The sequence below is a fragment of the Psammomys obesus genome, unplaced genomic scaffold (assembly GCF_907164565.1).
Source record: "Psammomys obesus unplaced genomic scaffold, mPsaObe1.curated_primary_1811, whole genome shotgun sequence".
NCBI classification, from domain to species: Eukaryota; Metazoa; Chordata; class Mammalia; order Rodentia; family Muridae; genus Psammomys; species Psammomys obesus.
This window is the reverse complement of record NW_026596430.1, coordinates 5,445,712-5,469,289: the sequence shown is the minus strand read 5'-3', so window position 1 is coordinate 5,469,289 and position 23,578 is coordinate 5,445,712. Positions and strand designations below refer to the sequence as shown.

At 45.4% G+C, this 23,578-nt stretch overlaps 1 protein-coding gene across 6 annotated transcripts; it reads left to right on the top strand.

The window, feature by feature from the left end:
• The first annotated feature begins 1,984 nt into the window (after positions 1-1,984).
• On the top strand, positions 1,985-22,393 carry Prxl2a (peroxiredoxin like 2A). 6 transcript variants are annotated; one of them, XM_055597852.1, is made up of 6 exons: positions 1,985-2,086; positions 11,976-12,138; positions 14,057-14,148; positions 17,316-17,456; positions 18,342-18,506; positions 21,561-22,393. In XM_055597852.1, exons 2-6 carry the CDS (start codon positions 11,994-11,996, stop codon positions 21,672-21,674), a joined length of 657 nt encoding a protein of 218 aa, XP_055453827.1. In that variant the 5' UTR covers positions 1,985-2,086; positions 11,976-11,993; the 3' UTR covers positions 21,675-22,393. The 6 variants fall into 6 exon arrangements, with proteins under 6 accessions (XP_055453827.1, XP_055453825.1, XP_055453828.1 ...); XM_055597850.1 differs by having other exon boundaries at positions 11,959-12,138; XM_055597853.1 differs by having other exon boundaries at positions 1,985-2,126.
• The last annotated feature ends 1,185 nt before the right edge of the window (positions 22,394-23,578 follow it).

Sequence of the window (23,578 nt, the reverse complement as noted above, 5' to 3'; positions counted from 1 at the left end):
GGGAGCTCCCTGAGCAGACTCTCTGGGTTGAATGTTGCCGTAAATTTATATGGAATGTGAGACTGACTATGAAGTCATGGAGGCAAATATGGAGAGCCTTTGGACACAGTTCATCCCAGATGAACAGGACAGGGGTGACACTAGAGACAGATGACTATCTCTTGAGTTTGGGACACAGTGTAGCAGCTAACAGTATTTTCTGCTCAAGCATGAGGACCTGATCTTGAATGTTTGGCATCAGTAAAAAGCCAGATGTGGCTGCAAGAGTGCAGGCTTGGAACCTTAGTGCTGTGGGAGACAGAGATAAAAGGCTTGCTGAGGCTTGCTGGCCACCAGCCTAGCTTCAGGCTCCAGGAGAGTAAGAAACACATCATGATCCATCACGAGGCACAAGGACTCTGTTCTTTCCCAGCTGTCAATAACACTTATTAGTCTAAGTACTCTGTTTATCTTAGGGTAGAAAATTAGTTTACTACTGTGCTGGCTAATTTTATTTCAGCCTCACACAAGCTAGAGTCAGAGAGGAGGGAGCCTCAATTGAGAAAATGCCTCCATAAGATTAGGGTGTAGAAAAAAATTTAAAAAAAAGATTAGGGTGTAGGCAAGCTACTAAACAGTACCCCTCCATGGTCTGTGCAGCAGCTCCTGCCTCCAGGTTCCTGCCCTGTTTGAGTCCCTGTCCTGACTTCTTTCAGTGATGGACTATCGTGTGGAAGTGTAAGCTGAATAAACCCTTTTCTCCTCAACTTGGTTTTGCCCATGGTGTTTCATCACAGCAATAGTAACCCTAACCAGGACAGCTACTGACTGAGCTACATACCACCAAGGAAGCAGGACAGGGTCTCCAGCTCTAGGAGGGGTGGGTAATTTGCGTTAGGGCCTATGCTACATGAGTGGGAATGACAGAAACTCTCCAAAGTACCCAGCTCATGGGAAAGAGAGGACAAGAATACTCACAGAATATCCACGATCAGGACTTTAAGACCACAGCTTGACACCAAATCTGCAGGCCAGCCATTTTTACCTTTTGTCTACGGTAACACCCAGTTCTACAGGATGGTAAAATAAAAACTATCTTATCCTTCCCTAGTCTCTTGACTTTACCATCATATAGCAAGAGTCTTCTTTCTCACAGTGAGAAACATGAGAATAAAGTAAAGAGTGATAGACCAGGATAGCCTAGTCTTCTGGCCAGGTACTCAGCCCCACACACGTGAACACATGTGAATACACACCGGACAGATGACCATTTCTAGCCAGTGTGCCTGTCTGGCTGCTTCAATGCTTCTTGGCAAACTGTTCTGTGATCTGTTCCTCTACCTCTGTCTCCCCAAGTCCCATATTTAACTCTTCTGTGTGAGTCAGTTAATACTGTCTCTGAAACTATTCTTCTGACTACTGCTTTTATACAACAATGCGAACACTTTATTACAAGAGAAAAAAGGATGAAAGGCCAGCATGGCGGTGCCTGCCTATGATCCCAGCCCCTGGGAGACTGTGGCAGGAGAATGAATAATTCCAGGTGGGTCTGAGCTACGTGAAATAAGCACGAACAAGTGAAAGACGAACTGGTCCCAGAGTTGCCCAGAAGCTGAGAGGAGCCGGTATTATCCCTAGTGCCAGTTGTCACCTGCTTTTCTTCACTCTGATAACCAGCATTTTGGGATGAAGAGGAATATGGGTTGAGGACAGACCCTGGGAATTCTAAGTTTTACACGCTTTACACACACACACACACACACACACACACACACACACACACACACACACGTGCTTCTGTTTATGACAGCGCAGCGCCCCCAAAGAGCATATCAGAGGTCTCTGTTCACGACTGGGCAGGAACGAACCAAACCAGCGCCATGGAAACGAAGGACCAAAGAACTGCTCAAAGGCGACCCCAGTTCTACTAAGCCGGGAGTCGCGAGCTGAGGATCAGGGGCGTGTCTGTCACGTGGAAGTGTTGTGCTGTCGTAGGCGCTGAGCTGCGCAGGCGCTGGACGGTCTTGGTCCCACCAGCCCACAAAGCTGCGCTGCAGGGGAGGAGACGGGCACGAGGCACCTGCGTCCGCTGGCGCAGCTCAGCCAGGTCAGTGACGTCCACGGAGGCGGGGTCCTCAGAGTCGTAGGTGAGGATCTGGGCAGGCGTGGGGCGGCAGAGAATGGATGCGGGATGCAGAATGCGGCTCGATCCTCCGGGGGACCGCTCTCTGATGCGCCCTCTGCCCACACAAGCGATCTGAACAAAGCCCACACTTGGGGCCCAGACACCGCTTCCCAGAGTGGCGATGGTGACACCCAGCTGTGTGACTTGTTGGGACAGAGGACTGAAAAAACGCTTGTTCATCTCCCGGGGCCTGGGGTCAGCCCCACGTGGGATGGTGGCTGCCAGGGGTGGCAGTAGCCATCCTAACTATCTCTGCATGGGTGTCCTGTGAGGCCGTGTCAGAGGCACCTGTTTCCCTTCTCATCCAAAGGTTACAAACCTTTGACTTAGAAAGCTCAGTTGTAAATTTCCAAACACTGCTAAGGTATGTTAATGAGGAGATGAGCAGAGCACCAATACAGCCCATCCTCCAGCTTGCTGATCTGTTGAAGGAGTTGGTGAAAATGGTCTTAGAGAGAGAATGCAAAGAAAGCTAAGGTGTATGCTGGCAGAGTTTGTGTGGAGAGGGCACATAGCCAGAGTCAAGCTGACACCGTGACTCCTATCTGTTTTCACAGCCCTGTTACCTAGTTTTTTGGTTTTATTTTTATTTCAACAACCCCCCCCCCCCCCACCTTCGAGCTTGGTAGACAGTAAGAAACTCAGGCTTTATTTTGAAAAGCATTGTCATGGAGTCTGCTAATAGAGTCTTATATGCTTCTGCATTGGCCCAGGCCTGGAGACAGAACTGGGGTTCACAGGGCCCACTCTGACTCCTCAGAAGATATTCATCAGAAAATCCTATTTTGTATATATTTGTTAGTATTTTGGAACACAACCTGCTCCTGAGTTACCCAGCAACTTATGATGTCATCATGTGTCGCCAGCCAGGTGGCCACACCTGGAAGGCGTGGTTACCTTGCCCCTTAAAGGGCTAACCCCGCCACTTGGTCGCTCTCTTGCTCTCTCTCTCTCTCTCTCTCTCTTGCACTCTTACACACACACTCTCTCTCTCTCCCTCTCTCTCTTGGGGTGGCCCCCTTTCCATTTCCCTTTCTCTCCCCCCACCATGTCCTGCTACCCCCTTCCTCCATACCCACTTAATAAACCTCTTGCAGAGAACATCGGTTAACCAGCCTCATGCTTTTTAAAAACTAACATTTCAGGGGTGATTGCTTACTAATCCAGAAATGAGTAAGAATTAAACATCACTGCCAGTCTTTATAAAGAGCTTATAGCATCCTTGGTGCCTTTAATCCTGATTCATCCCTGTAGAATGAATCAGAGATTGTTCCCATTTTACTGATGTAAAGCATGGCTGGTCCATGTTCATACTACTTGTAGGTATTGGACCTATGTGACCACGCTTGGTCTGACTTTTCCTTTAGTCTCCTTCCTTATAAGGGATGCCATTGACTTGAGACCTTTTGTATTGTTCTTGAAGGGGTACAAAACATTCACAGCCCCTCCCTTTCCCTTTTCTTTCTTTTCTTCTTCTGGACAGGGTCTTAATATGTAGTTCAGGGTAGCTTTGGATTTTCCAGAAGCTGTCTTTTTATTTGCAGTCCTCCTCTCTCTGCCTCCTGAGTGCACTCTTCATTTCTAACAATCATCTGAGGTTTGCATGGCACCAGAAGGTTTGGTTAGGACTGGAATTCTAAGGTGCATGCGCAGACTTAGTATCTCAGATTAACAGCAACTTTGTTTTGTTTTGTTTTTGCTAGTTGGCTAGCTGCTCTGTGAAATGCTAAGTGTCTGTTTGGACAGGCTTATGTGGCAGACACCGTCCAGAGGTGCTGTGGAAGGAGCTAGCCTCACCTCTGAGCTCAGTGGCCTCTGCCAAGGGAGACTGCAACTGAGCAGTGCCCTTTGCCTTTGGCACTGCCACAAGCAATGTGGAGAGCCAAAGAGTTAGCTCAAAGTAATGCTGGAGAACTTGTTCCATGTTTGGTGTCTGTTTTGCTCTCCTAACACAGTGAGTGGATCTGATCTGAATCCTGCAAAATATAAAGACAATACTGTTCCTAGTATTGCCTAAAATCCCAGCACTCAGGAGGCTGAGGTCGGCAGGTGGCAAGTTCTAGGCCATCCTGGGCTACATATCAAGACTTTGTCTTTAAAAAAAACAAACAAACAAAAAAAAACCATTATGAAGCCTTTTCAATTTCCTAGAGTGCTGCTGTGTTTCATGTTGCTCCTCTTCAACATGTGCCCCTACTGAACTCAGCTTGCTTTTCTGAAGATCCTAAGGTGATGAGCGATAGAATGGCCTCTTGGGGCCACAACACAAGGAATTAGGATTTGATTGCCAGAACGCAGTGTCTTTTGGAGGTTTGTCCTCATCTTCCTGTCTACAGTCATATAACTTGTCCATATTCACCAACTGGTCTTCTAAGCCAAGGCAGGAGGCTGAAAAGTCAGCAGAATGGCCAGATCTTTGGAGGGAGTCACTTCTCAGAGGAGAGGACTTCCCAGTCAGCTATAGCCCTCGCTCTTAGTTGTGGCTCCATTTCCCGGATTGCTGACTGTGGTGTCTTATTCTCTTCTGTTCATGCTTCTGACTCTAGCGTTCCAGTGGAGGGTGGGATGGAGCCAGGCATTCACCCCAGAAAACAGCTGAAACTTGGAGATTGAGTGCAGCTGACTGCAGGTGGCCATTTCCACAGGTGGCAGGGAGTGTTCTCCTGTTGCTTGCTGTTTTCACACCACTAAGCTGGCATTTTCTATGGCATCCAAAATTAACAGGGCATTGTTAGGTTACTGTATATAGGAAAAATTGCAGACCAGCTTCTCTGCAGAGAATGGGCAGAGTGATCCTTAAGAAAACATTTGGCATTGGCTTGTAAGCTGCTTGCCAAGCATTGAGCCTGGGAGAGACTAGGGTTCTCTCCAGACACCAGGCCCCATTCAGGAGTAATCTTGCTCTCAGCTTGCTTAAGGCCAATGATCAGGTTTCAGTACCGGCTGCATTAGACTCCAATGTATGTGTGTGCTGTCTGCTTTATGTACATACATGGCTGGCTTTGTGGGACCTTGAGAGTCCGAAGCAAAGTAAAATGCCATGGATTGGGAGTTGGGAAACTCAGAGAGGCCCAGCATAGACATCGATGCCCTTCTTACCATATGACTTTGGGCTAGTCAGCTTCTCTGTGTCTTAAGTCTTTATTTACTCAAAAAAAAGGGATTACTGAAGTAGTGTTTTAATAGCAGAGGATGCTGGAGGAGAGATCAGGTAGGGAAACATCTTTCTAAGTCTTTTCACTGAAGGCCTGAGACAAGGAAATCAGGAGCCTCTTTCCTCCCTTTGTTTTCTCTCACCTTTCTTTCTTTAATCCCCTGGGTCTGCCTCAGGACAGCTTTTTCTGAAGTGGGAAGAGTCCCTGGGTGAGGCTGGGCAAGGCAGGTGTTCCCTTGATGCTTAGAATTTTTTGCTGTCCCTACATGTTTCAGACATGAGTTAACCCACCCAATGCTGATGCTTTTGTTTTGTTAAGACTTTATCAGTTCCTGCCTCGAGGCAGCTCTTTGAACAAGCTGGAGAAAGTAAGAATGTGCTCAGGCAGAATGAGCTCAGTGGTGCTGGGTGCCCTCAAGACTCTCCATGTAGATGTAGTCATTGGGCGTAGTGGACTCTGGGCGTGAGAGTGGGGACAGGGAATTTCTAGTTCCTTCTGTCTAGTTAGTGAGTACAGTCCACCTCAGCTGTGTTCCATCACCTGGCCAGTGAACAGCAGAGCTGGGACTCAGTACAAAGTCGAGTCCTAAGCCTGAGTGTTTTTTCTCTAAGGTCAGGCTAGCAGTGTACAGAATGAGCATCTGTCTACACGGAGGGAAAACTGAGCAGCAACAAGCTAGTTCCAACTTTGCTCCACTGTCAAATTTCAAGAGTAAAATTCAAATCCCTTTATTAGTGGTTCAATACATTACATGTACATTACTTTACATTACGTACATTTCATGTAGCAGATCCTTGGCAAGTGCCTGATAAAGGAGTGAATCCACCTTGCCCTCTGTGTACTGTGAAGTCAGACAGATAAGCAAAACACAACAGATGAGGCCCATTTTCCACAGTGTGTAAAGGTGTGTGTATGTTCGCACATGGATGGGCCCTGAAATCAGACGGAGCCTTCAGATAGCAATGCTTTCAAGCCACTTAAGGTTTGACCCTTCAGTGGATTCTCTGAAACTGTCCACCCTTCCTAGAAACCTCACCTTGGCAATGTCCTCTAAGTCCCCATTCTGGTTTCTGTCTCAAAGTTTCCAGGTAGGCAGTTATATATGGACCTGTTGCAGTAGATCCAAAACTGACCTCCATCTACTACTGATTTCTCTTCTAGAGTGAATGACACAAGTATCCAGTAAACTGCTCAAGCTTGGAACTTAGTGTCAATTTTCCTTTCCTTGGCCCTCACTCCCTACACTTTATCAGGCAAAATTCTGTCAGTCTCACATGTGTCTTCTTACCTCACTGCTATAGTCTAAGCCTAGATCCCCATGACTCTGAACTGCCCAGAACCAAATGAACTTGGCAAAGCTCTACTTTGCTTCTTTACTTCACTCTCCATGCTATTTATTATCTTATTTATGATATGGGTGTTTTGCCTGCAAGTATGCCTGTATACCATGTACATGCCTGCCTGGTGCTAGTGAGGCCAGAAGAGGGCTTCAGATCCCCTGGGCCTGGCATTTCAGATGGTTGTTAGCTACCATCTACTTGCTGGGCCTCAAACCCAGGCCCCCTGGAAGCCTAGCCAATGCTCTTAACTACCAATCCATCTATCTAGTACCTAGCTAATATGATCTTATCACTCTCTACCCTCCAGTTTAGCTTCTTTTACAATGAGCATCTCACCAGAGCTCACAGGGCCTTACTTCCGTCCACCTTTCTGGTCTCATCCCTAGCCACTACAGTACCCTCAGCAAAACACTGTACTTGCAAGACTGCACAATTTACTACTCATGTCATTCTTTTACCCAGAATTCCCTCACTGTGCATGCCAGCTAGATAAATACCTACCTGTTGGTAAGGCCCAACATGAGTAATACTTTCTGCTGAAACTCTTTCCTGAAATCATTGTCAGCTGAAGGCCCTATCTGATTCGAGGGCCCAAGTATGTGTGAACATATGTACACCTCTCACGTTGTGAGGGGGAAAAGAAAAGGAGGTGAAAAATAGATAAATAGCAGGTAAGGATCCTTCTTGCCCAGCCTGCTCTGTACCCATTTCTTACTCTGCACCCAGGAAGCCAACAGGACTACCAGTTGCCATGCAGGTGCTGGGACTCAAACCTAGGCCCTCAGGGTGTAGAGTAAGAAATAGGTACAGGGCAGGCTGGGCAAAAAGACATGGACAAAAGGACCTGTCCCTTTGGTGCTAGGAGTGTGACATGTGGGCTGTGTTAAGGGCCTGGCTTAGTATGCACCATAGCAGAAAGGGTCTGCTGGCACGCAGGAAATGTTAACAGTCTGCATGACTGCAAATGACTCAAATCTTTGCTCAGTTTTTTAAAGAACTAGGGGGCCTTGGCAGCTGGCCACTTTGATGTTTTCTGGAGATTAATCATTGGCAGCTGAAGGAGCCCCAGGGTATCTGTGTGGCCCAGTCCTGCCTATGGCATGGCTATGTTTAGGGGCCTAGGCGAGACTCCAGAGCTCCACCCCCAGCCCTCCCAATGCCAGCTCACCCTGCCTGCACACCCTGTGGGTCAGAATCTCTTGTCAGCAGAGGAGTGGACACCGCAGATGGTAAGCACAGTTCCCAGCCTGCTGAGGGCTGGATATAGGGGAGGGGGCATGAAGCTGGATAAGGCATGAATGGGCAGGTGGGCCATGTTGGAGCTCCAAATTGAGCTGTTTTTATTGATGTAAGAGGATGTCCTGGAGTCTAAGGCACCATGACATTCCTTCATTTTGGAGTTCAGAAGATGGGCATGGGGAAGATGGTAGTAGATTGGCTTGGAGAATCCAGCTGGGTTCCCTCTACCCACCCTCAGATCTCCCTAGACCAGAGCTGCCACTCTGAGCTCTTACAGCTGCTGTTCCCTTGCAGTCTTATCCAACATCACCTTCTGGGAGACAAGGGGGATCAGATAAGGCCAGGCATGGAGAGCTAACTAGTATAGCTGTCAGGTGGGGGTTGGCTCTTCTGTAAACAACCTTGCAGCTCTCTGTCAGAGAGACAGAGGGGGAGAAAAGAGAAGGGACAGCTGGTGTATGGTAAATTTCCTTCAAGCCAGACCTAGTGAGACTGTATTTGATGACTAAAAACAATAAGCCGCCTGTTTGAAATTCTCCTGACCTCCCTTGACCTCCACAGACCCACTTCTGGATGTGTGGTAAGGCTGGGTGTGACAGCAGAAAGACTGTAAGCTTTTGAGTGCTGTTCTTGTTTACTATAGATGGCAGTATTGCTGCCTGCTGATAGGGAAAATACTGAACGCAGAATCTTAGTGTTGCCTCTGCAAAGAGAATATCTTCTGCTTTACAAGACAATCAAGAGAATGAACGTAAGCCAAATATGTCAAGTGCCACTTAGAAAATTTGGGGTTTCTGGCCTCTTGGAGCACTCACTAACAGTCCTATCCAGTTATTAAAACCTCTCTCCCCACACTTCCTGTAGGAGTGAGAGTAAGTGACTCGGGTTCTGCTAAGTCTGGGCAGCAAGTTGTCGCTGTATCTGTTCCAACACTTGCCAGAAGAGGAGTTGCTTTGAGCTCTGGTAGCTGGATACTTCTAGCGATCATTTTCACTACTTATCTGCAGCAGAAAAGCCACCTGCTCCGGTGGGAGCAGCGTGAGCCTGTTCACGGAGAAGTCTGCCTCCCATGAGTACTGCTGAGAGAGCCTGGGCTGCAGAGCCTGGATGGGGTGCTCTCAGAGGAGTGTCCTGCTTTTGTTCTTTTGAATCACGATAGGGGTAGGGGATAAGGGTAAGGGTGGAAAACACTACGCCTGGAGTAGCTTTGAAGCTCACATCTTGAATCACAGTTCTTGAACTTGAGATAAGGAGACAGTAGCCTCTGGGAAGTATGAATTTGAGTTCTTAGTGTACCTTCAGCACCTAATCAAATCCTGCAGAGGGAAAATGAGTCTTATCAGGTGGTTCTACTCTAGACCTATCCCAGGTGATCTGAACATACAGAATGAGGTGGGGTCCTTGGGAGGCCTGAGATTAAATGTGATTCTAGGATAATATGACAGCCCTGAGAAAACACAGGTGCTGATTCAGGTGGCTGTCGGAAGGTGGGCTGGATTGCAGGAGTGGATCACTCTGGATTTCCTCTCCCAGAAACTCCCAGTCTGATCAGTCTGCTCATGCTAGGCTCAATAATTCCTGGTTTGGCCAAGCTTTCATGTTGTTAACTGTGTCCCACGCCAATTCCAAAGCCACTCCTTTTTTCCCCATGGCTGCCCAGACTGGCGCCTTGTGGCACCACAACCCAAGTGTTCTTACTCTGCAAGCTGCCTAACCTTCCTACTTTTTTGTTACTTTGGAAACTGAGCATGTGTCTTCTTAAGGATCGCAAGCCATACTACATTTCCAGAATCGTCATTCCATCAACAGGTCGATAACAAATACAGCATAAAAATAAATGTTCAGTCTAAATTGAGTTGAATTCCCTTGATGTGACCATGAGTAACCAAGCCAGATGCTTGTCATTGAGTGGTGGGGAAATGGAGCCCGGCGGAATCTAAGTGTTCAGTAGGGATGCATTGGTAGGGTGGGAGGTCCCTGGACACCCAAATGCACTGCTGGGTTCCAGGAGTCCATTTGTAGGTGAGATGTAAGCTGGCCTGTGCATCCTCTCACAGATATGCTTACACATCTGTGACCAGATGATGGCACTCGTGTGCTCCTGAATTGTGTACACCTGTCTGTACACAATCTAGAACTGTTGTAGACATAAAGCTCCCAGCATTCTTCCAGGCTGTTCTGTTTACAGCAGGTGTCCGGGAGCTGTGATTGCTCTCCTAATTGTTCTGTGAACTATAATCCAGTTATGCGTAACTCTGCCAAAGAAAAATTGGAAGCAGGCCTGTGAAACGTTCTTTCCTGCTGAGCCCAATACCTTGGTTGTGTAAGTCATGTTCATCACTCAACTGTATTGAATTCATTTCAGCACTTGATTGTGGTGAGCCATTGACCATAGAACCACTTTCTGTGCTTCTCAGGCAGGTTCCCTCCCAGCTGAAAGCCCTTATATCAGGAGCACAGGAGCACAGGAGCATGCAGCCATCACTCCTTCAAACACCCATACTGGCCTCCTCTTCCTTTTCCCATGTGTATAATTCATTCCTCGTTTTTTAAAAATGTCATATTTTTGGTCATCCCTTGCCTGGGGTTCCCTTTTAATTAATTTATTGATTAATTTAATTATAATGTACTGAGGATTAAACCTTGTGTGTGCTAGGCAAGTACTCTATCACCAACTAGGTCTCCAAATTGTTTTTGCTTTCAGACAGTGACTCAATAAATTGCCCAGAATGACCTTGAACTTGATAGGATCCTCCTGTTTCATCCTGCCGAGTAGCTGAGATACAGGCCTATGCCACTAGACATAGTTCAAATTTGAACTTCCTAAGCTGGCTTTAGTGCTGGTCTGGTCTACTCTTTCCTTCCCAAAGTTGCCCCCAAGGGTCACTTCCTCCCTGCTTAAAACCTCCTGTCTCTGCAGTGATGTGGATTTCCCAGCTTCCACTCAGTCTTTGGAGAAATTTATAGATTACAGGGTGAAATTAAGACTCTTAGGTGGCTTACTCCTGCCCCTGTCCTGTCCCCAGTGATTCAAGCATTAGGCTGGGTCCAGAGGAAGTACCAGGATGGATGAGATCTTAGGGTAGAATGAAAGCCAACAGAAGCACTGATGTTGCATGTAGTTGTCGGGAGGAGGTGAGCTGGATGGAGTATGGACTGCTGTTCTGGGGTGGGATGCTTCTGGATTTACCACCCAGTGACACAGGTAGACCCAGCTGCAGGGAGCCTTACTAGTGAGGTGACCAGGCCCTAGCTGGGAACAATGTTAGTAGTTGTGTTCCTGGGTGTGTGGAGGGAGGAGGTTGTCCTCTTAGATACTGGTGTTTAACAGTATCTGTTAAACTGTTAACTGTCTGTTAAACTGGCTGTCTCTAGGTGGTAGGCTTCGGGTAGTATCTGCTTTCTTGTCAGCTGTAGTTTTATGCACTGGCGCTGTTGAAACTGGGTTGTTTTGTTTTGTTTTTTTAATGGAAGCCTATTTTCTATAATGGGTGAGAAAGCTATTCTCAGCTGGGAGAAATTGACTAAGATTATCTATCTACCCTGAAAGAGGACCTGCTGGGCAGTGGCTGGGGCTTGAATGAATAGAATGCAGGCTTTGTTTCTGGGAGATTCTTAAACTCAAGATAGGGTAACAAAATAAGTATCCTCTGATCACAGATGAGAAAGCTGTCCCTACCCAGGAAGTGATAGCTGAGCCACTTGCCACTCTCACTGTGAAAGCAAATGAGAGGATTGCCAAGTAGGCTGAGCAGCAGGTGCCAGTGAGGCAGAGATGCAAGAAAAGCCCCTAGAAGGCTGTCATTTCTCTCCTTATTCCTCCCACCCTGGTGAGCTCCTTGGGACACGAATCTGCATGTGTCTGTGCTTCTCCCAACCTCTCAAACAGGACTCAGACAAGCAGCTGAGCAGCTCTGACCAGTCCCAACTCCCAACTCTCCATGCTTCAGGCCCTTCTTCCCTGGCCCCCTGGCCAGTTGCCTACTGGAGTCTTGGACAGGAAGTCAGATTCCAGCTGTCCTGTGGGAACAGTAACATCTTCCTTCTTCTCAATCTCCAGACATGTCTTTCCTCCAGGACCCAAGTTTCTTTGCCATGGGTATGTGGTCCATCGGTGCAGGAGCCCTGGGAGCTGCGGCTCTGGCACTGCTCCTGGCCAACACAGACATGTTTCTGTCCAAGCCCCGGCAAGCGGCACTGGAATATTTGGAAGACATAGACCTGAAAACACTGGAGAAAGGTAAGGAGTGACTGCCAGCATCAGTACTTTTCCAGGGTGCTAACATGCATGCTTAACTCCTTTAGTAATTGTTCCATTTTCTTGAAGCAATATTAGGAGGAAATCCAATAACAATTTTTAAGTTACAAATAGTTACATCGCCTAAACACAATCATTTTTATTTTGCTGTATTCCTGTCTATACTTGCAAGTAGTCACATAGATGTGATCTTGGTATTAGTGGCTAATTTATCAATTTCTTTTTTTAATTCATTTTTATTTCATGTGCATTGGTGTTTTGCCAGTATGTATTTCTTTATGAGAGTATCAGAGTCCCTGGAACTAGAGTTACAGACAATCATGAGCTACCATGTGGGTGCTGGGCATTGAACCCAGGTCCTCTAGAACAGCAGTCAATGCTCTTAACCACTGAGCCATCTCTTCAGCCCCTAATTTATCTTTTTCTTATCAAAGTCATTTTTACTCTCTACTACTGTTGCCTTAACTGCAATGATAAATTGCTCCATAATATTCAGTAATATTTTACCATCACTTTACCATCATCAGCTATTCCAGAGAGTATTCTGAGGAATTCCAGGGCTTTTCAAATTGTCACAAAGAATAAAATAAATAGAATTGTCTGAGTGAAGTAAGCTCAAGAAATACAGCTTACTCCATACTGCCTTCCTGATGCATGGTGCAGGGCCCAGTCCACAGTAAGCCTTTGCATATTGTAAAGGGAGATCTGAGGAGCTGATGCTACTTTGTGGTGAACTTGGCAGTGATGAAGAGGCAGCAAGGGGGCGGAACTTTAGGACCCAGGAGCCTATGTACCTGTCACCTGGAGTCCATGGCAGGAGCTGTGAGCTCCACTCAATCATGCCATCTCTACTCCTGCCAGGTGCATTTCACATCAGAGCCCAGGCTCAGTAGGGTTCAGTCATGCCCAGGTGGGGCAGAAATGTCTTGGTAAACATTAAGGCTCATGGGTTGGGTGGTCCTCTGGCTAGTACTCTCAGAGAGAAGACATCCTCATATGCTCAGTAGGTGAGGGAGCTGGCTGAGGAAGGCTGGAGTGTGGTGGGTCATAGCAGGTCATCTTGGAAGAGCATAGAGAGAAAACTGCCAAGCTTTGTTCAGCCCAGGTCTTAAAGATCTCCCCTCTGTTTTTGTTTACACTGCATCCCACAAGTATGTGGATAACTTTGGGGAATACGGAAATAATTAATGTTAATCTATAATGAGTCTGCACTAACTCTCCCAAGCAAGTACTTGTTGGGTATCTTCCACCTTATTCTGTTTATAACTATTGCAAGATTCCAGTTAACATGTTTAGGTTTTTTTTTTTTCATTTGAATATTCTTTTAAGAGTATTTTGGGGCTGGGTGCAGTGGTGTGTGCCTGTGATTCTAGTATTTAGGGAGGCAGAGGCAGGCAGATCTCTGAGTTTGAAGCCAGCTTGGTCTACAAAGTGAGTTCAGGACAGCCAAGGCTATACACAGCAATCCTGGCTTGAGAAAACAAAACAAAACAAAAACCAAAAACCAAAACCCAGTATTTTGGTGAGGGGTGTCAAAATCTAAAACTCAGTTTAGGCTCTGCAGAATTATGACCATGTCCAATGCTCCCAGCCATAAGTGGAATTGCCATTGTGCTAGAAATTATTGCAATTTGGATGTTTGCATTGAAAGTTGATGCTTGTGGCGAGGGACCATGGAAGTGTGCAGCAGGATCCTCAGTCCTTATTTGTGTTCTTTGGAAGATGAGTCTGCACTGTCTGTGCTTGCCTTCTCCCAGGTGTGGAGTGCTCATCCTGGTCCCCTCCTGGGCTGGGTCCTGAACTGAGCTTGGCTCAGTGTAGTTTAGGAACATTGCAACAGTTGGGGAAGGACTGGACAGGTCCTACTAGATGGAGATAGTAACTATTTCTTCTCTCTCAGAACCAAGGACATTTAAAGCAAAGGAGCTATGGGAAAAGAACGGGGCTGTGATTATGGCTGTGCGAAGGCCAGGCTGCTTCCTCTGCCGAGCGGTAAGTTCCTGTGAGGATCTGTTAGAAGGAATGCATTCTGACAGTGGGGTCTGGAGTATTTCTAGCCAGGACAAAGAGCTTATGTGTACTCTTGAGCCTTCTGTCATTTCTGGATGCTTCTGTTATTTACTTTATACAGTTTTGACATAGTCTCTGATCCTGTTTTTAACAATTCCATGTATCCTGGTGGGGTTAGCAACACATTTGACTTTCTCTGTCTTTCAAGCCTTTTGCCCAGTATGGTAGTAGCCATGTCCTCCACTGACTTTTCATTTAATCCACAGTAGCAGCAAGAGAAAATTCTGAGTTCCTATCGGTCAGCATAGTTGCACATTTGTTGAGATAAGGGTCTAGAATGCTAAGGAAAGCTCACTGTCAGCTGCCAGCTGCTATCGGATGAAGCTGTAGCATTCCTTTCTGTGTGCCCTTCCTTGGGACCCACTGGAGTCTATTTCCACTATAGATCGTGGTCTGCTCTTTCTCCATTTTTGCTCTCACAGAGTGAGTAACTGAACAGAGCTTCAGTTATACCATTAGTGTGCATGCATTTGGCCTGTAAGCTTCAGTGAAGCTAAGGTTCTCTTACAGTGTGGTTCCAGGTTAGCAACACAAATGGAAGCCATTCCAGTTATGGGGAACACATACCAGAGCCAGAGCTATGATTATTGAAATGCAAGACGCTAGTACAACAAGGAATTTTGGAGTGGCCTCAGCTTGGCTTTGTCACTGTATAAATGAATAAAAAGAGGGCCAGTGTAGTTTGGTGGCCTTCCCAGGTGGTACTACAAGCCCCAAGTTCTGAGGTAACTTCTTTGACTAGGAGAAAAATGTAGTGAGGTTCTCTTGCCCTTGAAACCACTTGGCTCCTCAAGTAACACCCAGTAACACCCTTGGCTCTGTTAAGGATTATCACTCTCATTTCTCTGAAAGTCTGGAAAAACCTTAAGATAGTTCTGCTTGTGTATGTGATAAAAAATCTGTCGATATTTCTGAGTGCATACACATTACCGCACCTTTCCAATAAGGCACCTTTTTTTTTTTTTCAATTTTTTAAGATAGTATCTCATGTAGCCCAAGGTGAGCTCTCACTTGAAATTTAACCATTGAATTTCTGATCTTCCCATCTTCACCTCCTGAGTGCTGGGATTATAGACATGTACCACTGTATCCAGATTTCTGTGATGTTGAGGATTGATCCTGGGGCTTTGTGCATACTAGATGAATATCCCCAACCTGTGCAAGGTTTCTCAGGGTTCTGTTAGAAATACAAAATATTGTCATCATTCTCATCTTACAGAGGAGGAGGCTGTGGAGCACAGGTTGCCACAAAGCCAGACTGCATGCTTAGTGTGTGTTCACTTCCTGCTGCTTTAGCAAAATGACAAATGTTTGGTGACTTTACCATCAGTTACCTTACAGGACTGGAGGTTAGAGTTACCAAATGGAGTCCGGTTGTGTTCCGCTGGAAGCTGGAGTGAAAGTCCATTTGTTTGCCATTTACACCCTCCCAGAGCCCACTAGTATTCTTTGCTTATGAGTTCTCCCTCTGTTTCTCAAGTCAGCAATAGCTGCTCAGGTCATTATAACATCCATATAACACTTTCTTCCTCTCTCTTTTACATTTAAGATCCCAATAATGGCATTCGTCCTGTCCAACTAACACAGGACTTTTTCACTTTAAGATCAGGTGATTGTCCAGCTAAGTTTCCTCTCAGTGTCTGTTCCGTCTGGTTATGTGACAGATCACAGTCATTCATACTTGGTCATCTTTAGGGGTTCGTTATTTTCTGTTACTCTGAAGATGGAGTGTAAACCACGGGCTTTTAATTCCAAATCTACTGTGCCTCCAACCACAAGCACGGAAGCTGTTCTGACAGGATCTGCTGAAACCCATACAGAAAGAAGGTCCCAGGAGCAACTTGCTAATTGCAGCCCGTTCTCCTGTGTTCTGCTCTGTGCCCTGACATAGCATTTTGTGGAAATTTACAGTGTCCAGAAGGTGGGTGGATAGAAGTGCAAGTGACTCAACAGATGTGTGGGCAGGAGTTGTATGACTCTGTTTCTCTCAGTGGCTTTATATAGCGACATCCTCTAGAGGAAAGAGCCCAGGAAAGCAGTGAACCGCATCTCCCACAGGTGGTCTCCAGCCACATGAGACACTGTAGCCCCTCCCCTCTGCTCCAGTCAAAGTTTGCTACTCATACTTGATAAATGTTATAGTTGATTCTGTCTTGTCTAACTATGCTTTAATTTCTTTCTTTTTTTTTTCCTTGTTATAGAAAATATGTCTCACTGTATTTGTATCAGAGGTGGGCAGGCTACATTTAAAAGAACTTCCTGATGATTCTTTAATTAGAAGCTCTAATGTGAAAAAGAAAGGGTCCTTAAGGTTGAAACTTTTTCATGATTTATGAAGTATTTTGCGTTTTTTCCAGCACATGGATTATGAGGGTCAAGGGAGTCTGTACCACTCACACCTTCCCATTGTCCGTCTTCAGCTCTTTCTACCAAGTATTCAGTGTCTTCTGCATATCCAACCATGTTCTAGACACTGAGGTATCTATGAAGCAAAAGACGGAATATCTAACAGTGAAACATATTTGGGAACCTAAATGACAGCGCTTGATAATGGTGTGAAGGCTTAGCACAAAAAAAAAAAAAAAAAAATCCACAGCAGAAAAAAAGAGAACATGCTTGAGGTCCAGGGATCTTTCTAGCAAGGATGGGGCAGCGGTGGGGTGGCTTGCACAGAAGCCTGGAGGCCACAGTCATGTAGCCTACATGCGCGTGTCTGATGGACCCTTGGGCTAGTTTGGTCTAGGGCAGGAATGAACTGGAAAAATGATGTAGGAAAATCATGTCCTGGCTGAGACTGGAGGGCATGTTTGGGAGCAACCACTGTTATAGAGGTCCCCTGGGCATACTTCTCTTACCCACTGTGAGAAGATTACAAAGAAAAAAGAAAAGTATCCTTTGGGGAATCTGCTTGAAGGCCATCCTGTGGCCGAGTATCTACCTTGAACACAGGCAGACTGGGCTCCACAGGCCTGGCTTGTTTTTGGTATTTTGTCACCTTTGTTCCTCTGCTCAGTGTTAGCCATGCCTTGGGTCATGGTTTGTGTTTTGACTACAGTGCCCATGTCCCTGAACCTTCTTGTCTTCCACAGGAGGCAGCAGACCTGTCCTCCCTGAAGCCCAAGCTGGATGAACTGGGTGTCCCTCTCTATGCTGTGGTAAAGGAGCAGATTGGGGGAGAAGTGAAGGACTTCCAGCCTTACTTCAAAGGGGAAATCTTCCTGGATGAAAAAGTGAGTGTGTTGTGGCCAGAGATATGCCTTAGCACTTAAGAGTCCTTCCTTAAGAGTTCTTCCCACATTCAGTTTCCAACATCCATGTTGAATGGCTGATCGGCTAACCTGCTCTCCTCTGTCCACTGAGCACCTCACTCGCATGTACAAACTCACACAGAGATGCACGTTCACACATAATTAGAAATAAAATACAGAAAGAAAGTGTGTCATGGGCTCTTGGGCCTTTGGCTGTTGGGAACAGTATTTAGCTGCGAGAGGTCCCTGACCTAGGGTGAGTCCATCTTGGAGCTGGAGAAGGGCCTCCCCTTCAGATTCCTTAATTTGCACAGTTCCAAAGCTCTCTGAGCATAGCACAGGCAGATTCTGGTTTACTACTAAAGCCTTTCTTGTCCATTGACCCAGGAAGGTGGGGAAGAACAGAATAAACTCTTGTCCCTTAATTTATGCAGCTCTCTCTCTCTCTCTTCTTCTCTCCCCCTGAAGAATGTTGTAGGAACAGTAAGAAAGCAAGGGGGTGGGGGAATCCGGGCTGCTTCCTTAGATTGGGACTACCTGGAGGCCAGAAATTGAACCCCGTGGTAGAGTGCTTGCCTAACATGTTTAAGGTCCTAGGTTTAATCCCTGCATCACAAAGATAACAGAACATAAAATAAAACACAGAATTTTTTTCTTCTGGTTTTTGTTTTGTTTGTTTGTTTTTTGTAAAGAATCCAGAGCTGGCAGATTTCTATTTCCCTAGGCAGTTGAGTATGATTCTGGGAGGAATGACATGCATTAGGCTGCAGAAATAGACATAAAATAGCAGGCTCTGGGGCTTTTGGAATCCTTCTTGGGGATGTGAGACACACAAACTACTCACATAGGATCTTTCTTGCTCCATAGAAAAAATTCTATGGTCCAGAGAGGCGGAAGATGATGTTCATGGGCCTCATCCGTTTGGGTGTCTGGTATAACTCATTCCGGGCCTGGAATGGAGGCTTCTCTGGAAACCTGGAAGGTGAAGGCTTCATCCTTGGAGGAGTTTTTGTGATAGGATCTGGAAAACAGGTACAATCTCAGTGTTTACTACCAACCTATGGGTATCTAGAATTGAGGCCCCAGATGGGCTTATGTGAGTGGCATGAATCGTCATGTTTAGAGTCTTCCCTCCTTCCTCCCAGTGGTTGTTGATCACACATCTCAAGCACACACTTTACAGTCAGGGCATGAGACAGTGACACTCAGACTAAAGTTGGTGAACCTGAGACTGAGAGCAGGGGAGCAGCTATACCAGTGGGCTTGGTCAGGTGTGCCACTGTGGAGACCTGGGCCTGACTTCTTATTTCAAGTTGCATTTCTGTACTTAACCGGGTATCTTATTCTATTTGTGGATATACTCAATCTCTATGTTCCCAAGTCATCAAGGATGGTTATAGAGAAAAATAATGAGGAGAAGGATGAGGGAGGGTGGCAAGTACATATGAGAGACCATGCTTTTCCTGTGGAGATCTTGCTGTCAGGGCTGTGCCTGGAGAGAACCCATTCTTCTGTGAACAGAGTCTTAGGAATCCTCGAAATGAGGGCCAGAATCAATGTGCAGACTCCCGAGGAAGGGTTTGGGAAAGAGAGATGAGGTCCCTGTGGGCCTGGGAGGCAGGTGTACATTCTACATTGGGTCGTGGTGCTTCTAGAGGACACACAGCAGGCATGGGTCAAAGAAGGAAGAACTGGAGGCAAGCCTGCCCAGAAACCATAGATAGGATATGCACATGTGCAGGGAGTTCTTGGATTTGTGTTGTTTTGTTTTGTTTCTGTAGGAAAACAGCCTTAGTCTGCATTGTTGGCTCTCACAACATAAGAGAAATAAGAATAAAAATAGAGATAAGTTGTGGCAGCGGAGGGGCGCACCTTTAGGTAGGTAGGTAGATAGATGATAGATAGATAGATAGATAGATAGATAGATAGATAGATAGATAGATAGATAGATGGATAGATAGATAAATCCAGAGGCTGGAGAGATGGCTCAGCAGTTAAGAAGCACTCACTGTGCTCTTCCAGAGGTCTTGAGTTCAATTACCTGCAACCATATGATGGTTTTACAAAAATCTATACTGGGATCTGATGCCCTCTTCTGGCATGCAGGTATATGTGTAGATAGAGTACTCGTATACATTAAATAATCAATTTGTAAAAAAAAAAAAAAAAAAAAATCCATTGGTAATTGTTCTTACTTATTTGTATTAGAATTTAACATTGAATGGTGTCCAATTTCACATAATTCTGTTTATTGATTCTAGTAAGTATGTCAAAATGTCTTAATGGTAATGGTTGCCAAGCACCTGCCTTATTGTTACAGCTGCCATATGTATGGTTTCATGCCTTCCTCATGACTGACCAGTCTGGGATGCTAACTGTCTCACTCCCATCTAAATGTAAGGAAATGTGCTTAGAGATAGGAACCAAGTCAGCCAGAGACACAGCTAGTAAGCACCGAGGAGAACCCAGGAACCCAGAAGGACAGTACCCCTCTTACAGCACAGCACTTACAGATTATCCTCAGAAGTGGTTCTCAGTTACCTGGTCCACATGACCCTGGAAGGTGGCCTCTCCCCTTCCTGTTCTGGCCCTGTGGGATTTCATTGTCTTACCTCTGCCTCCTGTCGTGGCCTCTAAGGCAGGGTTTGGTACACCTACACCTGGCAGCCTTTTCTTGCCTGGTGATGACTCACTTGGTACTCATGGCCACGCTAGCACATTCCTGGTGTTGTTAGGTGTGGTGTTTGTTGGTTCTTTTCAGAGCTTCTGGCAAGGTGGAGGGTGAATTGGGTTGGTTGGGCATCAGGACTCACCAGAGTTCTTCCTGAAAGTACTTTCTGCAGTCCTGTTATGTCAAGTGCCTCTAGGTATAAATTAAAAAAAAAAAAAAAAAGATGATCTGTGAAACCTGGTTGTTTTAAAGAAATGCATATGCATTTCTTTAAATGAATGTAAAATCTAAATTTTAGAATCTAAAAACAGCAAAATAGTGAAAGGTGGGTGGAGCCTTCTGTCAGGTACTGAAGGCAACCCACCAGAACAGAGCTGGGTGGCAGCTGGCTTGGTTTCTCACACAGTAGTGATCACAACTGTCTCCCATGCCATTATACATTCTTCCCCAAATTTTCACTGCTGCATTTGGCTTGTTGGGCAGGTAATTGCCATTTCCTCATTCACAATATCAGCACAGTGTGGTAGACTTTTAATTATTATTTGTGTGTGTGTGTGTGTGTGTGTGTGTGCAGGCATGTGCATATCACAATGTGTGTATGGAGATTAAAGGACAGCTCTCAGTAGTTGGTTCTCTCTTGCCTCTTTGTGGATTGAACTCAGGTTATTAGGCCTGTATACTGCAATACTGTAAGTACCTCTGCTGGGCAAGCCACCTTGCTGGCCTTGTTTCTTCTCCTTCTACTTCTTCTTCTCCTCCTCCTCCTTCTTTTCCTCCTCTTCTTCCTTTCTTCATACCTTTTTTTCTTTATTTTTATTGTCTTTATAATGACAAAGCATAGTACAGATTATTTTCAATTTAAGGCAAGTGTCCAGATACAGTGAGTTAAAGAACTTTAAGGATTCCCAATGATCTCAAACTCATTATTTTATTATTTTACTACTTAGTGGTAACTTTGGTATGTCCTGTGTCTTAATGCATTTTCCTCATAATATTAGAAGTGTGACCCCGGTTTGTTAAGAGATTTAAAGGAAGGTGAGGGTCTACCTTCTCAGATGGCCATTCATCACCCATCGAGGTGGCCACTGAGCTCTACTTCATAGGGTTTTTCTGTGTTTTCATTCTCTTCTCTCCAGATGGAATGTACTTTTATCTGCCTCTCATCCAGGAAGCCTCCTACATATCCTTGTTGTAATTAACCATGCCTAGCTTCATATATCCCAAGTATTGGGACATGGCTTCCTCAATCCCCTTCTTCAGAAGATTGGACTCCTCTAGGGTAGGTGCTGGGTTTGGTACAGATCTGGGCTCTCAGCTGCCCAACCCAAGGCTTGATGGACAGCTGGCATTCAGAGTCTGCTTCATGAGTGAACACTCTGAGTGAAGACTGATATCTCTTCTTGTTTCTGCTTTAGGGCATTCTTCTTGAGCACCGAGAAAAAGAATTTGGAGACAGAGTGAACCCACTCTCTGTTCTGGAAGCTGTAAAGAAGATCAAGCCACAGATTCCAGCCTCAGGAAAAAGCTGATCTTGTATACCTGAGGGAAAAACGGGGCCTACACATGTGTTCACCGGAAGAGCTGTGCTTCTGTTGTGGCCCCAAGAGCTAGGAAGCCATTGCACCATATTCACTAGGAACTGGTGATACATTTTAACCTTGTTTTCTGTTTAGGCCCAGTAGGGCAAATAGGTCCCAGACAAAACTGATTAAAAATCTAGCAAAGCAGTGAGAGTTAGTTGAGGAACGAGCTAGAAAAATCCAAGGCTTAAAGTTTACTGCTACACTTCCTTTCAAATAAAAATGCCCTCAGTACTGGTTTTTGAAGTAAAATTTATTTTCATGTTTAATAAAATCTAAATTCTGAGAAAAGTGGGGCTAAGAAACAGCTCAGTGATAAAGCATTCACCTAATATGTACAAGGCCCTAGATTGGTACACACACACACACACACACACACACCTAAGAAAAGTCGATGATTGACTTGATAATTAGAGGCTTCTGATTGATGTGTTGTTGTTGGTTTTTTTTTTTTTTTTGGTTTTTTTTTGTTTTTTTTTTTTTTAACAACTTCATATATAATCTCAGACTACCACATAAAGCAATTACTGTGTTCTGGTAGAGTTTGGTAAAGGCAAACTACAAAGTGAAGTTTTTTGTGGTCTTCCATTATAAATACTTGCTTCACTGGAAAAAGCTGTCACCTAATAAAAATATATGGCTCTAATAAAAATATGCATCAGAAATTACCTCTGTATGCAAGTTTTTCTTGCCTTTGTTCCTCTTGCTTCAGCCTCCTAAGTTCAGTTTTATAGACATGAGCTACCACACCAAGCAAGACACAGAGTTTTCTGGAGATGAGTAAAAGAGTGCCCATACTATTGGCTAAAAGTGAACAATGTATATTCTCCTGGGGGTAAGGAGGGACAGCTCAAGTGACTGATCTAAGGTGGTTGCGCATAATCAGAAAAATAAAGTCCATCATTCTTGTTAGTATTTTTGCTGTCTTCTCTGAAGGAGTGATCTTGGCATTTAAATATGGTAACTGCTTCCATGTTGGCTTATGACCTAATCTGGTAAGCCAGGAAAAGGAGGACACAGCAATGATGAAATATAACTCCATCCATTTGCTATGTTTCAATTTTGTCTTATAAGTACAAGGCAAACAGAGCCCTAAGGAGAGCCTTCCTTCGAGGAGTCTTCGTTAAAACATCAAGTGGTCCAGTGGTAGAGGGGTAGTTGTGGGAATCAAAAGAGGACCAGGCTAGAATCTTCCCTCTAGGAAATTAGGAGAGCAGATAAGGATGTCAATCAAGCCAAGAAAGGAGGCAACATGGGGGCTGAGTATGCAGAGTAAACAGAGGAGGGTGGCTGAGGACCAAGATCAAACACTGACTTTGGTCTGACTTTGGTGGGGATGGCTAGGTGAACTATGCACAGTCCTTGTTGCTGTTTCGAAGGCAACACTTGTATGGAATTGATATGACTTCTTTCCCAGAAGCCATACTCCGTTGGCCTCTAGTTATTGATAAGATAAGATAATGGAAGCCCCAAAGACGAGTAGTGCTCTAAAACAGTTCTTTCTTGCACTAAAAAGGAAAAGTTGGGCTAGGAAGATGGCTGATGGGAAAAATGCTTGCTATGCATGCAGAAGGATCTAGCTTCACAGCAGGCATGTAAATAGCTGGCTGTGGCAGCGAGTGCCTGTGAACCAGTGAAAGGTGGAAACAGGAAGAACCTTGGGGAACCGGGGTGGGGTACAGGTGGGGAAGATGATGTTGGCCAGGCAGTCTAGCCAGTAGATGAGCTCTAAGTTAAGTAAGTAACATCTGTGTAAAAAGTAAGGCGAGTGGTAGAAGAAGACATCCAGCTTCAACATTTAGCCTACATATGTGTGTGTGAACGTGTGTGCGTGTATACACACACACACAGTC

What these genes read in the sequence shown, in the direction of transcription:
- Prxl2a (XM_055597848.1), top strand. Translation starts at nt 7,760, where the DNA reads ATGGCTATGTTTAGGGGCCTAGGCGAGACTCCAGAGCTCCACCCCCAG. An exon ending in AGGAGTGGACACCGCAGATG is followed by an intron (nt 7,889 to 11,975) that starts GTAAGCACAGTT and finishes TCTTTCCTCCAG; the next exon opens with GACCCAAGTTTCTTTGCCAT. An exon ending in CCTGAAAACACTGGAGAAAG is followed by an intron (nt 12,139 to 14,056) that starts GTAAGGAGTGAC and finishes CTTCTCTCTCAG; the next exon opens with AACCAAGGACATTTAAAGCA.